This window comes from Ambystoma mexicanum, chromosome 4p (assembly GCF_040938575.1).
Source record: "Ambystoma mexicanum isolate Mex_15411 chromosome 4p, UKY_AmexF1_1, whole genome shotgun sequence".
In the NCBI taxonomy this organism is placed as follows: domain Eukaryota; kingdom Metazoa; phylum Chordata; class Amphibia; order Caudata; family Ambystomatidae; genus Ambystoma; species Ambystoma mexicanum.
In genome coordinates this window covers 216,486,945-216,503,370 of record NC_090927.1, presented here as the reverse complement: position 1 = coordinate 216,503,370, position 16,426 = coordinate 216,486,945, and the positions used below count along the sequence as shown (strand labels likewise).

The 16,426-nt window shown below is 47.7% G+C and overlaps 1 protein-coding gene across 1 annotated transcript in view; it reads left to right on the top strand.

Annotated features, from left to right (window-relative positions):
* Nucleotides 1–13,507, top strand: part of FAM167A (family with sequence similarity 167 member A) — a 192,379-nt gene extending 178,872 nt beyond the window's left edge. The window contains exon 3 of the mRNA XM_069605730.1: nt 10,574–13,507. Within this exon, the coding sequence (XP_069461831.1) occupies nt 10,574–10,837 (264 nt within the window). The 3' untranslated portion in view covers nt 10,838–13,507. The remainder of the gene's footprint in view (nt 1–10,573) is intronic.
* Nucleotides 13,508–16,426: the final 2,919 nt, after the last annotated feature.

Below are 16,426 nucleotides of genomic sequence, written 5' to 3'. Positions count from 1 at the left end.
GATATAGAGATTAGTAGAGCACGTGGTTGGTCTTGGGGCAACCCGGGAATTTGCTTTTCATATGTTTTTTCATCTAGCTTTAGAGATTAGCGAGAGCACGTGTTGGTCTAGATACAACCCGGAACTTGGGTTACATATATTTTTTCAACTAGATATAGGGCCTCATTACGAGGTTGGAGGTAGCCATGGCGCTATTAGCGCCATGGCTGCCTCCAAATTTGTTCCGACTCCGCCCTGGTGAATGTAGCAATTACCGGTCCATTCCAAGGTTGGCGGGACCGGTACTTCCCATTGAGCCCCTATAGGGCTCAATGGGAATGGGGAAGGTGCTAATAACGGTACCGCAAACTGCAGTACTGTTATAAGCTCTAGAGTCACTTTGCGGGTCCCGTCCTTAACGCCTGAAAAAAACAGGCGTTAAGGAAGGACCCGCAAATGGAACTCGTAGTAGGGCGGTAAGGGATTACCAGCACCGGTGCCGGCAATCCCTTACCGCCCACCTCGTAATGAGGCCCATAGAGATAAGCAGAGCACGTGGTTGGTCTAGAGGCAACCCCGGGAACTTGGGTTACATATGTGTTTGCAACTAGATATAGAGATTAGCAAAGAACTTGGTTTGTCCAGAGGTAACCCGCAAATTTGGGTTACATATGTTTTTGCTTCCAGATATAGAGATTAGCGAGAGCATGTGGTTGGTCAAGGGGCAACCCGGGAACTTGGGTAACAAATGTTTTTTCAACTAGATATAGAGATTAGCAGAGCACATGGTTGGTCTAGGGGCAACCCAAGAATTTGGGTTACAAATGTTTTTTCATCTAGATATAGGGATTAGCAGAGCACATGGTTGGTCTTGGGGCAACCGGGAACTTGCGTTTCATATGTTTTTTCATCTAAATTTAGAGATTAGTGAGAGCACATGGTTGGTCTAGGGGCAACCTGGGAACTTGCTTTTGTTGCAGTCTATGCTGCCACTCCCACGCGTCGTTCTTCTTCCCTGATTCCCTTGGCTGCTCCTCGCCCCCTTGTTCTGAAACTCTCTTTCACTCATTTGCGCCTCTAACATCTAAATGACAGAATCCTTTGTCTCTATCTTCAGCTTGTACTCAGTCTTCTTGCTGTTCATCTCTTTTTTTTTAAATTCAGTTTTTATGAGTTTTCAAGAAAAAGAAAAGCAAGCTTATGCATATAGTATACATTGAGCTCGAAACATGATTCAATATGTATATTTTAAACATATAATGAAATACAAATAAAACATTTATGGTTTCTAAATTTCTTTGCTCTTGGTATGGTTTGATCTGTGGTTCTGAATTTGGGTGCCCCCCTCCTAGTTCCCTAGACGGGTTCCTCCATTACTTGTTTTTTTCCGCTGACACACTTTACGTTTATTATAGTATACATTGGGCGCACACCCATAACAACTTCAAAATATAACGGAGTCATAAGGCTTCAATGCTTTCAACATCCCCCCTCCCCCATTCTCGGGACTCAGTGGCCACATATTAAAAGTCTTCTCTTCGGGCAGCAACGGCCGGGCCAACTATATACAATCGCCTCCCATGATTCCCATGCAAAGGGGTCAACACCAAAAAAATAGTTTCGGGCAGGGTGGAGAAGTTCGGCAACCCTCAGGGCTTGTCCTCTGTGTTGGCAAACGCCTCCATGAATTGCAGCCAGTCGGTTTCGATCTGTGCACTTGAGCCTTGTATTGCAGCCGTTAGTTTGTTCATAAAGTAGATGTCCTTGGCCACTGCCACCCATTCCCTCTTTGTTGGAAGGGCTGGTCTTTTCCAGGTCCTGGCTCGAGCCACTCTGGCTGCTAGCAATAGCGAGTGTGTCACGTCTGGTAACTTTACCCAGTGCTCATCTCTGTGTTGCAGGCTGAAAATCACCAGTATGGGGTCCAAACTGTAGTCCCCCTCCCCCGCCTCCCTAATCCAACTAAGCACCTCTGACCAGTAGGTCTGGACCTTGTGGCACGTCCACCACAGGTGCCAGTAGTCGGCTTTCTCCCCGCATCCATACCAACACATTGGGACTATGTCTGGGAACATCCTAGAAAGAGAGATCGGGTCATACTGCCACTTGTGGAGGAGCTTGACTGCGTGGGGCTTGTATTGGCATGAAATCGACATCTTGAAGGTCCTAGTGCAGAGTTTCCCCCAAAGACCATCCCCAATGGTGCAGCCTAGGTCCCTTTCCCATTTTCTCCTGAGGTTCCTGTTGGTTCCCTCGCGGGGGGTCAACAGAGCAGTGTACAGGAGGGAGATGAGGCCCTTCATTTCAGTGTGGGAGTCCAATATTTTTTCCACCGGGGTGAGTTTCCTCTGTATGCGTTCCTTCAGTTTTGGGTTCATTAGGATTCCAAGTCTGAGGTATACGAGTGGCGAAAGTCTGCCAATACCTAAAGCCTCCTCTAGTTCCTGGATAGGTATGAAGGAGTTCACCCTCACAAGTTGGCCAACCCTGCAGAGCCCCGCTTCAAACCAGGACTGGTAATGCTCATGTCCTGGGATCTCTTCCAGAACTGGTGTGGACCATATGTGACTGAGTGGGGAGGGCCATGTTGTGACTCTTTCCTTGTGTCCCTTCCCTGCTAGTGCCTTCCACATAGTTCCCATAATCGGGTGGTCCCTAATCCTTCTCGGGAGTTTTTTTAGTGGGACCCACAACCATTCACCTACGGTAACTGGGCTTATGAGGGAGTTCTCAATGTAGACCCACTGTTTGTTGGGGTCTTCTCTAAGGTGGGGGGACAGAACTCTGAGTTGGGCGGCCCTATGATATGTATCGAGGTCTGGGAACCTCCTCTTTTTTTGGGAAGGGTGAGGGTTTCATAACTTATTCTGGGTTTCTGAGCTTGACATACAAACCTCACTATGTGCCTCCTGGCTTCTCCGAGGTATGCCTCAGGGGCCTCCAACGGGAGCATCTGAAAGAGGTAGAGCACTCTAGGGAGCAGGTTCATCTTTATAGCATTTATTCTACCCATCCATGAGATTTGCCCCTTCCCCCAACCCTCCATTTCCCTGAACAACTTCTCAAACAGGGGGGGATAGTTTGCCTGGGTCAGGTCTTCATTAGGTCTTACAATGTTGATCCCCAGGTATTTCATACCACCCACACAGACCTGGAGGCCCAGAGGGGGCAGTTCAGCTATGCACCTATCGGCATCTGAAGCAAATGGGAAGATCATCGACTTGCCTATATTAACCTTAAAGCCTGAGAAACGACCAAACTGGTCGATTATCTGAAGGGCCGCCGGGACTGAGCGCGTGGGTTCCCTCAGGTGTAGCAGGATGTCGTCTGCGTACAGGCCGAATTTAAAGGTGCGGTCTCCCTCCACTATGCCCCGCACCATAGGGGAACCCCTGAGGTACTCTGCAAGGATCTCCATTGTCATGGCGAAGAGAAGGGGGGAGAGGGGGCAGCCCTGCCTCGTCCCTCTCTGGAGGCTGAAAGTACGTGACAGGCGACCATTGACTGTGACTCTGGCAGATGGTGACACATATAGGGCTTTGATGGCTTGTCTGATCTCCATTCCAAACCCCAACTTTTCTAGGACCCCATGTAGGAACTCCCAGTCGACCCGATGAAATGCCTTCTTGGCGCATGATGGACACTAAGACTGGGTTCTCACCCATCGGGGCTGCGATCCGCATGAGGTGTAGAGTTTTATGCAGGGTATCAGCCCCCTGCCTCCCCTGTATAAACCCCACCTGATCCGAGTGGATCAGGTTCAGCATATGGCCATCCAGCCTCGTTGCTATAATCCTCGTAAATAGCTTTGCGTCCACGTTGAGGAGGGACATAGGCCTATAAGAGCGGCAGTCCGCTGGGTCCTTCCCTTCCTTCGGAATCACTGTGATCAGTGCTTTACCGAATGACGGGGGTGCCTTCCCTGTCTTCATTATGTTCGAGAATAGGCCCGCTAGGTAGCCCGCCAGTAGGCCCAAGAAGGTCTTATAGAAGCCTGCGGTAAATCCATCTTTCCCCGGGGCCCTTCCCACCTTCAGGCCCGAAATGGCTTTCAGCACCTCCTCCTCTGTTATGGGGCATCAAGGGCTGCGGACTCCAGCGTTCCCAGGGTCGGGAGAGAGACCCCCTCGAGGTATACCTCCCGCGCCTCCCTCTCCACTTCCCCCTGTCTCCCATATAGGGTCTCATAGAAACTAGCAAATTTCTCTGCTATGCCTTCCGGGTCTGTACTCTCCTCCTCCGCATCGTTCCCAATTTGTTGGACCCACCTGTCTGCTCTCTGGCCTCAGAGTTTGGCTGCCAACATGGCATCGGCCTTATCCCCTTTTTCGTAGTACCTCTGGTGCAGGTGTTGGAGGCCGGCTACTATTTTGCCCAATTCTAGGTCGCTGAGTTCCTGTCTCTTCTCTCTCGCCAAATCTAGGTCGCTCTCTTTCTCTCCTTCCCCCTTCCCCTCGGATCTTTCTAGGGAGAGTATGTCTGACCTTAACCTATGAGCTAGGAGCGTCCTTACCCTTTTTTTGGAGGCTCCTTCACTTATCAGCCTACCCCTCCAGGTTGCCTTCGCCGCCTCCCATACAGTTTCCTGAGCCACTTCGCCCGTGTCATTTAGCTCAAAAAATTCTCTTATTGCTGATGACATTTCTTCTCTAAAGACGGTGTCCCTCAATAGGAAATCGTTGCTCTTCCACAGGGATTCCCTGGCCCTTAAACCAGAGATGCTTAGGTCTGACGAGACCATATCGTGGTCTGACCAGCTGACGGGACGAATATCACACGCGTCTATTCTACTCATGAATTGGTGACCCGTGAAGAGATAATCTATTCTTGTCCTATTTCCGTGGGCTGCTGAATAAAATCTGTACCCCTTTGCCCTCGGGTGGCGTTCCCTCCAAATGTCCGCGAGACCCTTTTCCCACATCAGGACCCTGAGGCCCCATCCCTGACCTCCCCCCGCACTGCCTGGTCGAGTAACCCCCCCGCTATGGTCTAAATCCCGGTCAGCCCACATGTTGAGGTCTCCACCCAATAACAGGAGACCTTCCGCCCTGGACATCACCTCTTCCATAACCTCTTGTATGAATTCCTTCTGACCTACGTTGGGGCAGTATATGGATACTAGGGAGACCCTGGAGTTGTGGAGATTACCGGACACTACCAGAACCCTCCCATCCTCCCTCTCCCAGTGCGAAATCTCAGTCAGTTTTTAGTGCCTGTAGATCAAGATCCCGACCCAACCTTCTTGGTGGAGCTGGACACCCAGAACACCTGGCCCACGTGCGACCCGGGGATGGCCCTCTCCTCACCCCTCACCCTTCTGCTCTCCTGCACGAAGAGGACATCTGCCCCTGAGTTCTTCATTTCTCGCCCCAGAAGGGAGTGCTTAGTTGGGGAGTTAAGTCCTTTGACGTTGAGTGAACCAAGTCTGATCATCTCGACCTGGCTCTTTCTTTCACTGTCTGCCATTACCCCTATGCATGCAGTACATTAGTTTCCTGATTCCGCGGGGGCTGCCCTGTCTCCCATTAACGCTGGATCCGAGGAGAGCCAGAGAATTCCTTGTCCCCCCAACCCGTCCTCCCCTTGCCCCCCCCGCCTGTTTGTGACGCCTGCCAACAGGCAAGCCACCAGGGCAAAAGCATGATTGTGCACCGCAGTTCTGCTAGTCGAAAATCATGTCCCCGGCCGGGGTTCCGTCGCCGGGGTCCTGATGCGTCCCAGCCACTCGTTCTTGTTCCGTCAGTCACCTCCCGCTTCCGGCAGAGGGGTGTTAGGTTTTTAAAATTTTCTCCTGTCCTTTGTTTTCTTCTTTGTCGACCAGGGGCCAACCGGTCCCCTATCAGTTTCTGTTCTAGGCTGTGTTCCTGCTCCTTCTCGCTCCTCCGGAGGGTCTCCCTTAAGCACCTGTAGGACTTGTGTAGCCTCCTTACCGCTAATCACTCTGTAGTCCACCCCCGCGCGTTCGAAGGATAGGGCGAACCGGAAGGACCATCTGTATCTCATGTCCTGGCTTGTTAGCCACTGTGTGAGTGGGCGGCATTCTCTCCTGCGTGTGAGCGTAAGAGCAGATAGATCTTGGTATATCTTAATGGTGTCACCTTCAAAGACGAAGCTCCCCAGCCTTTTTGCCTTCTCCAAAACTTCCATTTTCTCCCTGTAGCGGAGAAACCTCACCACGATGGACCATGGGCCACCGCCGGTGCCTCCTCCACCTCGGTGCGCCCTTTCTAGATGGACCTCTTTGCCCCCCTCCAGTGCGAAGAGTTGATTAATCAGGCCCTGAACTTTTCTCCCCACGTCCGCAGGTGTCTCCCCTCTTTCCTGGGACACCCCCATAATGTGCAGGTTGTTTCGACGTTCCCTGTTCTCTAAATCGTCCATCTTGAGAATCATGTCCTCCTCTCTCATTTCCAGGTCTGTTAACCTGGCCTCATACTTCATATCTAGGAGGTCCGCCTGGAGATGATTGTTTTCCATTCCCTCCATTTTGTCTTCCAGGGTTTCCACTCTCCCCTTGAGGTCTACAATGGAGGCTTGTATATCTGTGCGGATCGCCTGAATCTCTTGGAGGATGTCTTTGAGGTCGTCCTTAGTGAGTGGGATTGGAGGTGGATCCCCTACGGCAGGCACGGTGGCTCCGGGGGCCTCGAACTGGGGTGGGGGCTGATGGCGAAACTGCTGCAGGGAGTTGATTGCTCCGGGGAGTGGGGTCTGCTCCAGGATCAAGGCCAGGCCGGGGAACCCGGGAGGCGGTGTCTCTGTGCCGGTTCCCCCTGTATAGACCTAAAAGCTCAGGTCGGGGCTTTAGGTGGTGTTATCTCTGGGACACCAAGGGAATTCAGTGTTCAGGGCCAGGGCTTTCTTTTCAGGGGCCCTGGTGTGGTGCCAAAGCCTGGGCGTCCAGTATTAAACTTCTCCCCTGCCGCATTCACTTCCGCGCTCCCTCGCCTCGCCGTCTTCCCACTGGGCCCCACCGTCCGTGTGACGTGCGAAGCTCAGCGGTTGGGTTGAGGACAGGAGGGGGGGCTCAAGCCACCACGATGACAACAACTTGCTTTCCCCCCTCCGGCTCCTCACCTTATCTTGGCGTCAGGTCGGGCCCCTCCGTGAGGCCGGGGGCAGCTGGGGCGGGTCCCCTCACGTGCGCGGCCCTCCGGGGCCTGCTTTCTCTGGGTCCTCTGTGGTCCGGGCACGTGGGTGCTCATGCGGGGGACGGACGAGGAGCACCTGGAACGGCACAGAGCGGGCCCATCTTCTCTGGCCAGGGGGGCTGCTGTGGATCCTGGACGGCCTCGACTTTCTCTTGGGGTTCTGGGCGAGTGGGGCTTGGTCAGAGGACTGGGGTCTCCTCCGGGGCTGCTTAGAAATCCCAGCCGGGGAGCCTAAAAGCGCACTAGGCCCTGCGGTGCAGACAGAGCACGAGCTCACAGGTCCTTCATGCTCTGAGCCCCCTGGCGGTCTCCGCTGTTCTTCTCTTAAAGCTCATTTTCTCGTTCCTATTCGAATAGAAGCATAAACTCATGTTGGCTGTTTGCTGCTATTCATTTTAGGTCACCGTTAAACTAAATTTGTGTACAGGGCTGTGGCAAAAGCGCTTTATAAATTCAAATTAATCAATAATGAATCCCCTGTGCAGGTGTCTCCTAAAAAGCCACAGGTTTGCCCATTAGAGGTTCCCAACATTGCAGCATGAATTTTAATCCAATCACAAAGGGGACCAGAAAACAAGCCTTTTCCCGGCAGCCCAGCTCTGGAAAAAGTTACCAGTAAAGATAAGCATGGCCACCTGCAAAACAGAAAGGAGCTGAAGATCCTACTCCCCAAAGAACATCTCACCACTCTCTAATCACCCCACTCACTTCCACCTATTCACCTGCAGAGCCCCCCTTCCCTGCTCTCCTTACTCACTCCTATTGCTACTCCAGCACCCCCATGGATGTATCCTCAATGTGCAGTTCTCTGTTACTTCCCAGCTAGATTTCTGCTTTTTAAATCACCTGCATACAAAGACCAGCCTCTCCTTGCAATTGCAACAATCCACAAACAAGGCACAGTCCCCCGCCGCGGCACCTTAAATGTCCCATTCAACCAAATACTCTAAAAGGTATCTATGGCCAGCCATCAGCCTGATCCTGATTGCAGCATCCTAGAGAGGCAATCATACTAATACCTTGACCCCCAAACATGCAACAAACTACCACTAAGCACTGGAAAGAAACTACTGAATCCTCTACCAACCAGAACATAACAAGCCACAACCCTCATATTCCATAGGTCCAGACTGGTCCAACAATGAACTCCCGTAAAACTCCACGCACACACCATTTTGCTTAGGTGCCAACAGGATACATAATTACATCAAAACATATCAATACGATTAATATTTATGTTAGCATTGGCTCAAATCTATGCACGTCAATGACACTGAGAAATGGTTCAGAGAGAAGCTCTCAGACAAGAAGCACCATTGGAGAGTTCTGAAATGGTGCTGGCAAATGACAAACTGGTATTGGATAAAATGTCCTTCCTCGTCCACAAGAAGGTTGTAGATAAAGCTTGTCCACACTAGACTTGTGTTCCCAGTACTGGCTTGGGCCACCCATGCATAAACGCAGGGTCCTTCGAAAGATTACCATCACTCTGGGAGCCCACTTACCTGCCCTCCACCTTGCTCCTGGCATCCAGGGCCCCAAACTAACATCATACGAAGGCAAAGGGCAGGGGAGTACGAGACTGCCGTGCTGGAGAACCAACCCTCATAATCCCTCAAGACTTGGTGAGTTGCATTGATAACCCTCATTTCTTGATGCAGAAGTTAAGGAACCAGAACGGGCTGTAGACGTCGATCCTTGGCTTTTCCTGAGGTTCTTCTGGTACACACTGTCGAAGCAGTGCGTATTGTGGAGCTGTATGTGGCGATCCTCTGGTCCGGAAATGAGGGGTTTCTAAGAGGAGATGATCCACTGGTCCAGAAATGAGGGGTTTCTAAGAGGAGATTGGATTTCCAGAGGCTTTCACTTAAATCATGAACAGCATGAACAGAGAACCTGATCGACGGGGGTTTCTTTTTTGCACTTTGGTTTTACAGTCATATTAAGAGTCAGGAAGGAGGACCTCCAACAGATACATTAGGGCATCAGGGCATCATGGAAAGGACATGGCAGCCAAGGGCCACGTTTAGTGAGATCCCTGGGGTCTACAAAGAAATGCCATGGGAGTGGTGGGCTTCACTGGCTCAGTCCGGCAGCAAGGGGCGCCCCCCTTCCAGAGTGTGCACTCACTTGCTCGCTCATTCACTCAGACCCCGCAGGTAAGTATAGGCGCTCCTTTCGTGTGTTAAAATGAGTGTAAAGACGACAGGTCAAACGTACGCCAGCCTTTACACTCATTTTACTGATCCTGCCCATTAAAAACAATGTTTGCAGGCAGAGTGTGATATGGGAGGTAAATCCGCGTCCTCCTCCACTTCCCTGCTCTGCCTGAAAAATCCCTCTGCTTTATGCCAGTGTTAGAATGGCATGCTGGCACCCAAATAATGGACTCCCAAGGAAACCGCACGCTTTCAAAGCGTAATGTCTTAGAAAAAAGGAATTCACTTTTCTGTTTCATTCATACCCGGGATTCGATCCAGAGTATCCAGCAGTGAACATGAAATATTTTTCTTTTATTCCATACTAATCTTTTAAATATTCGTAAGCATTGCACATTAAGATAATTTGTAATATAATTGCATATGTTTTTCAAGCATATATTACTTTTAGATTTATAAATGTATGATTCCTTTTCAAATATACAGTGTGAAAAAGTCACTTCTGTCTTAAAACATTTGAAACAAAACTCACACAACTACCAATTGTTGGCGGGACTGGTAACAATGTGTCATGTTTTCTTAAATTATGATTGTGATATGTCATGGGATTGATTCGCTTCTTTATTTTCGTTGCATTAAATGTCCTTGATTGTTCAAACATTTTGGGGAAAAAATGCCCTTTCAGCATTTTTTCGCGAGTGTAACATAATAAAATAGTAAATACAAAATGCTTCCCTAGTTTCTGTAGTGCATTGGTTTGTGACTGCATCAAGGGATTCCATTGCTAATATGTTATTCATTCATCAATATGGCTTGGAAGGATTGTGTATATCAAGGTGGTCAGTCATTTTTTCGAGAAAAAAAATGTCGAAAGACAATTTTTTCGAAAAATAATGTCGAAAAAAAAGTCGAATTCCTTTTTTTAAAATTATATATTTATTTTGGGGTCCGGGAATAAAATAAATGGGTAAAAAAAAACATTTAAAAAAGGGGGGTTGGGGGGGACCCCCCATTTCGAATAAAAAACGTATTAAAAAAAATGTGACTTTTTTTCGACATTATTTTTTCAAAAAAATGACTTTCGACATTTTTGAATTCGAAAAAATGACTATGAACCGTATATCAATGTGTCAGAAGATTGTTTGCAACCATTAAGGAAGGGTCCTGCATCAATTTCAATATGTTTATCTTTCAGTATAACTAAGCAGTTAAACATAAGACACCCGAAACTGTACTTAGTCAATTTCCAGGTTCTCTTTCATTGCCTCTCTCTTTGTATTTCAGACAGAAATGCGCCTCCAAGATCAACAGCTGGCTAGGCAACTAATGCGGCTGCGCAGCGACATCAACAAATTGAAGATCGAACAGACCTGCCACCTGCACCGGCGAATGTTGAACGACGCTACCTACGAGCTGGAAGAACGGGACGAGCTCTCCGACCTGTTCTGCGACTTCCCCCTGATGAACTCCTTCAGCCTGTCCACTCCTCTGAAACTGATCGGGGTCACCAAGATGAACATCAACACCCGCAGATTTTCCCTCTGCTAACCTAAGTGATGTTTGGGGTCGGCAAGCTCCTCGGCGTGCCTCGGCATAAGAGGGCATCTGAAGAGGGAACCCAAGCATTAACAAGAAAAAAAATGGTTGGCAACACCTGCCTTATATCAACTGAGGAGGCATTCCTTCCCTTCCGAGGCAAATCCAACATGGCCAAGCGTGTAGCATGAATGAACAGCAAATTAGGCCCCGCCTAGAGCTAAGTCTGAAACCAGGGCGAGAGAAAAATAAAACAAAGACAACGGTAACAAGAAAGGCACTGTCAAAGATGGGAATCTTAATCATCGTCTTCTGATAGTGTGGCTCAGCAAGTAATCAAAATGAGTGAGGTCATCCCACGTGCCCCGTCCTTGAAACTCAGCTTTTTGCTATATCAGTGGTCCGAGCCAATAAGCAGGATACATCAAACAACACTCTGAGAGCACTAATAATTCCCCCTTTGTAGAAGATAAAGAGGTATTGATGTGATCAAGTTTAGGTTATAAAGTCTCTCCTTAAAATGTTCTAAGAAAGATAGGAGGTCAAATATCAAAAACATAAAGAAAAGGTTGAGGTATGATTAGTTCAACACGTCACGACTTAAGTTCTTTTCACTTTATTTATGATGTCCAGTATTGGCTTAAAGAATCGTTGTTTGCCATTTGGAGCTGTACCCTTCGACAATCGGAGGAGTAAATGTTCTGGCTGTCTGTAAGATGTGGCCTATTGAGGGTTCCTGTAAAGACAGGAAGGGTACCCCCTGCATACACATTACTGAGCATTGCGTGGTTCATTGGCACATGCTCCAAAAGTGGTTGCGATCACCGCCATGTCTTCGTCGACCCCAGTGGCCGTTCACACCAGGTTGGCCACTCAAGCAGGTCAGCAGGGCTGCTGCGGCATCACCAGTAGATCTCACATTATCACACATATCTACTGGATTGTACCAAATCCCCCACAATAGATGTTGCGTACCCAAGAGAAAGTGGACATTCCTAGATCTGAGCCTTCTACTCAGTGTAGTTGTTTTATTCGGAACGGATAGTCCATTGTGGAGTTCAATCTCTACATACAGGAGTGACCACGTCAGCAGAAGAAATGATGTGGATCTGAAGCGTATTGAATGCGGTGCGACAGAATTCTTTGTAAGCCCAAAGGCCATCATAGAGACACGGATTCTGGGTGATCTTTCATTTGCTTGTTGTTAATATTGTATAGCATTTCCTCGTTGCTTATGTAAGCGTATTGCCTATATGACAGGATGCAAAGAGTGACACAAAAGGTGCTGTACCTACCTCCCGTTCCATAACCTTGCTCTTTCCACGGCCTATATCATTATAAATCTGCCTTCACATTGATGCCACATTCTGATCTGTGACCAGCAGATCCTAAGCACAAGGTGTGAAACTCATGCAGTGAGAGACACTCTCTTTGCTTAACGTGCCCGATGGTACATTGAACCTTTGAAAATAGGTGGGACATGTCTCATGCACATGCACAAACACACACACCTCTAGGCTGACCTTATATCATGGGTTCTTATGATCCCAACCAAAGGGACAGGTTAGTGGTGGAGGATCAGTATATATGGTGAGTGTTCTGAAATGCCACATGCAAATGTATTATGGATATTATCAGTGTATGCATGGGCTTCTAAGCACTTTACGCTGTTATGTTGCAGGGTAATTGCCAAGCGCACCTCTGCCACATGACCTTGTTGTGCCAATGACCCTCTCAAGTAATGCTGTCCTGAAATGTGGTAAGCAGGTCATGCTCTAGGTCTGTCTAGGTAGTGGTTAGAGTGGATCTAGCGGGAAGGGCGGGTACCTATATACCCTCCAAACACAAAATACCAATGTATGAACATCTCTGCGGTGCTGATCAGTGCTGGTGTGGAGGAATGTGCATGTAGGGTGTGTCAGCCTGTCGGAGGCATGTAATGGTCTTAGACTGTAGGGTAGTACAGGTGTGCACTGATGTCAGCGGCTTGGATGCCTCTAGTCCCCCACGACGTCCTCCCACCACGGGCCTGTTTGTGGTGTGTGGATATGATGTATTAGTGTCTGTTCAATTCTAGATCTCTGTTCTTGAACTGTTTATGATGCAGTGGCCTGTGAAAAGCCAGACTGTTCTGTTTTTGTGTGGCAGGTGAGCTATGCAGTCATAGCATGGGATGTGGGTACCTGTGTGCCCTTCGCACATGCCTCGCTGTCAGTGATGTTATGGATGTGGTGTATGGGTGCCTGTGCGATGTTCTGATCTGTGATCTGCAGTGGAAGCTGATACCCAACGTTGGTTGTATATGATGCTTTTATTTAATTTAAGACCTACCAACAGCTCAAGCGTACCCTTCTTCTCAACACAAATGTCCAACAGGTGCCTTTGTGGACCAACACACATACCGATAAAGTATCCAAAGTCACACCTGCTAACAAGTGCCTGGACAGCAATGACAAGATAATGGTTTGACAGATAGAAACATATCTTTTTGATCATTTCATATTTGAATAAACATGATCTGCACACAGAGAATGTATTTTTGTTAGCGGAAAAACGTTCAGGTTTGTATGAAATCAAAAGCTGTTCAGATAACCAAAACTTCACTTTTACTTTAAACTGCTGTAGTGTTGATGGTTTGCTCTTGAAAAATTCAAAATAAGAGTTTGATTAAACAAAACAAAATCGCACACATCCATGGGTACAAGTCCATTCCAACAGACTGAACAGCGATGAATCGTACAGCAAGCTTGACCAGCAGGAGGTCAAGGGGCTCACGGTTTCTGCCAGAATGTCACTTCTTGCTAGTGCACAACTTGAAGCAAACCCTGGTCTTCAGATCAGATGCTCTTCCATGTAGTGTCGTGATTCAAAGAAGGAGCAGATAATGCTATGTCTTTCTTCTGCACATCTGGAAATCACACGCATTCACTGGTGTACCTCTTATCCTACCCCTTAGCTAAAGACCCCCAGTGAGCTACATAATACATCAACTCAAATTCTGCTTATTCCTAAATGCTGCCTTTTACCCTCAGAGTTTCCTCCTTAGATCAGGTATTTGAGGGTTGCAAGAACCATGTGTTATCCACCATAAGAGTCACCAAACCCCTCAACAAGGTTCAGCAGTTTACAGTATTAATCGCCCGTTTCTCGTGAAGTGTTAATTAAGAAGGGCATGGACTTGCCAATCCACGGTTCTATGTTATTACAATGACAGTCTTGTTTCCGATGTTTTTTTTTTTAATCAAAACTTATTTTTTCGAACAAAAGAATCAAAACATTTACAATTTTATTTTGGGGGGGTTCTCCTTTCCCCCACCTATTAATTTAACATTCGGTTCCACCCCCTTTCCCCTCATATACCCTTACCACTACCCACTATCCCATATATTTTTAGATTCGTTTTTTAGAAGAAATAACATCGGTAAAAAATGCAACAAAAGATTGTCAATGTAACAACGGTTTACCCAATCCACATATTTTTCATAAACAGTCAAATGTTCAGGCTATCCACAATTGATTCATAGATTAAATACAAGCACATTTAAAGCTTTTTAATTACTATTTGCATATTGATGGACCCTCTCAAACCCATTGGGATTTTTCTATACAATGAGTTCATGGGCCCATCCTTGAAGCAGAGTTCCTTTAATATAAATGTTTTTCTGTGACTCGATAGGCACTGAGCTAGTTGCACTTTTTAGGTGTTTACGCTGGACCTGCATGGAATGCACAAAATCTTAGCTCCAAAGACAGATGGACATGAAACGCCTGCTCCATAAGAGCATTTCAAAGTAACCAAGATACTCTTAGAGTTTGGGCATTGTGGTGAACCAGATCCTGTGCAATGTGTTAAGATCCAGTCTACATTAGCAACTAAGGGCATGGGATCTTCTGTGCCCCCATCATCAAAAGCTAGGTAGATCTACAGTTACACATCTGGATAGGTAGACACAAAATGTCATACCTGAACATCTGGAAGTTGTTTCATTTTGGTTGAAGGTCTTTAGGTAAGACAAGTAGAAATCTTCTGCCCTCTGTTTTTCAAGTGTGAGAACAAAACGGGAGATGAAGTAACAATTGTGTTTTGAATATGTCCAAATTTAGCCATAAGGGATAGTGGGAGGGGCTCTAGGAGACGTGCAAGGAAAATGAAAAAATGAATCCTCATGTTTAATAATACATCTGAGGATCCACCCTTGGAAGTCATATTTTAAACACAATAGGGCGTTAATCCCCCATTCCAATGGCTGGAACAGGCGTAACGGTCCGGCAGCCCGCAAGGGCCTGTAATGAGGGCAGTGGGCTGTTACCCCATTCCAGCCCTTCAAACGGTGGATTAACGCCATTAGCACCCCGGGTTACCAAAGCGTTAACTAAAAAAATCAAAGTATTTTCCTTCATTCAAGGCGATGCCGCTTGCATCCTGTTGAATTAAGGAAAATACTTCACCAAGATGACCGCCATGGTTATAGAAGGAAGTGGTATGTACTGAGCCCCTCTTCTATGACCATGGCGGCTGGAAAATGGAAGAGGCGGCAGCAGCTACGCGGCCCGCCGCTGCAACAATGAGGTAAGTGGGGAGGGAGGTTGGAATCTAAAAAGAAAAAAAAATGTTTTAAATAATTACGAGAGGGAGGGCGGGGGAAAGATGGAGGCTTGCGGCAGGAGAGACAGTCTGCGGGGTCCGTGCAACGAGGGCTGAGATTACAAGTTTCAGCCTGCAATCCACAGAATCTGATTGGCTGCGCCCCCCACCCTGGCTGCTAATGAACATTATGATGTCCTTAAATTCCTGGCTTCAGCTTATGGATTTTCTGGGGTTTTGGTGAACTTCAGAAACACCTAATAATCCACGGCCACAAAGGTAATTCAAGGAGAAATGCCTTGATATCCCAAATAAGACTTGATGCCACCAGGAAGGTTCTAAGTCACAGTGGTTTCCATTCATATTTAGTTTACTTGTCTTGCACAATATGTCAGCTATGAGAGGCTACACACAGAAAGACTCACGTGTTTTATCAATAAGTGTAGAGTTTCCTCATACACAGCAGACACGTGATGTCGTGCCGTTCATGCCGAGAGCAACATATTCCAATGTCCAAATCCTCACACGCTGCAACTGGATGCAGCCAAATGCATTCGGAGCTGGTCAAGTGGATATACCGTCATGGATGTCCCCTATATCAGAGGTATATCAGAGGTATATCAGAGGTATGCAACTTGGGGTTCCCCGGGTTTTATGGGCTATACCTGCCATGAAGCCTCACCGTTGACTAGTCGCGGCCAATGGTAGTTGTAGTCTAAAACATCTAGAGAGCACCATTTGCAGACCTCTGCCCAACATGGTAGTCCCATAGCATTAATCATGTATGCATGTGGTGCATTACACAATACCACTTTGCACCCTTTTTACCCGTCCAGAGCGCAGATAACTGCTCTCCTCCACACCCAAGTGTTCGAAGCCCATGCCCAACTCGAACTACCGAGATAAAAATGACCAAATCCTCTTTACCCACACATACTTCGTTTTCTGCAGAAAGAATCAGCAAAATATGTTTCTAAGGAGCACCTTTGCTGGAAATGATGGAGTGCCATTCCCCA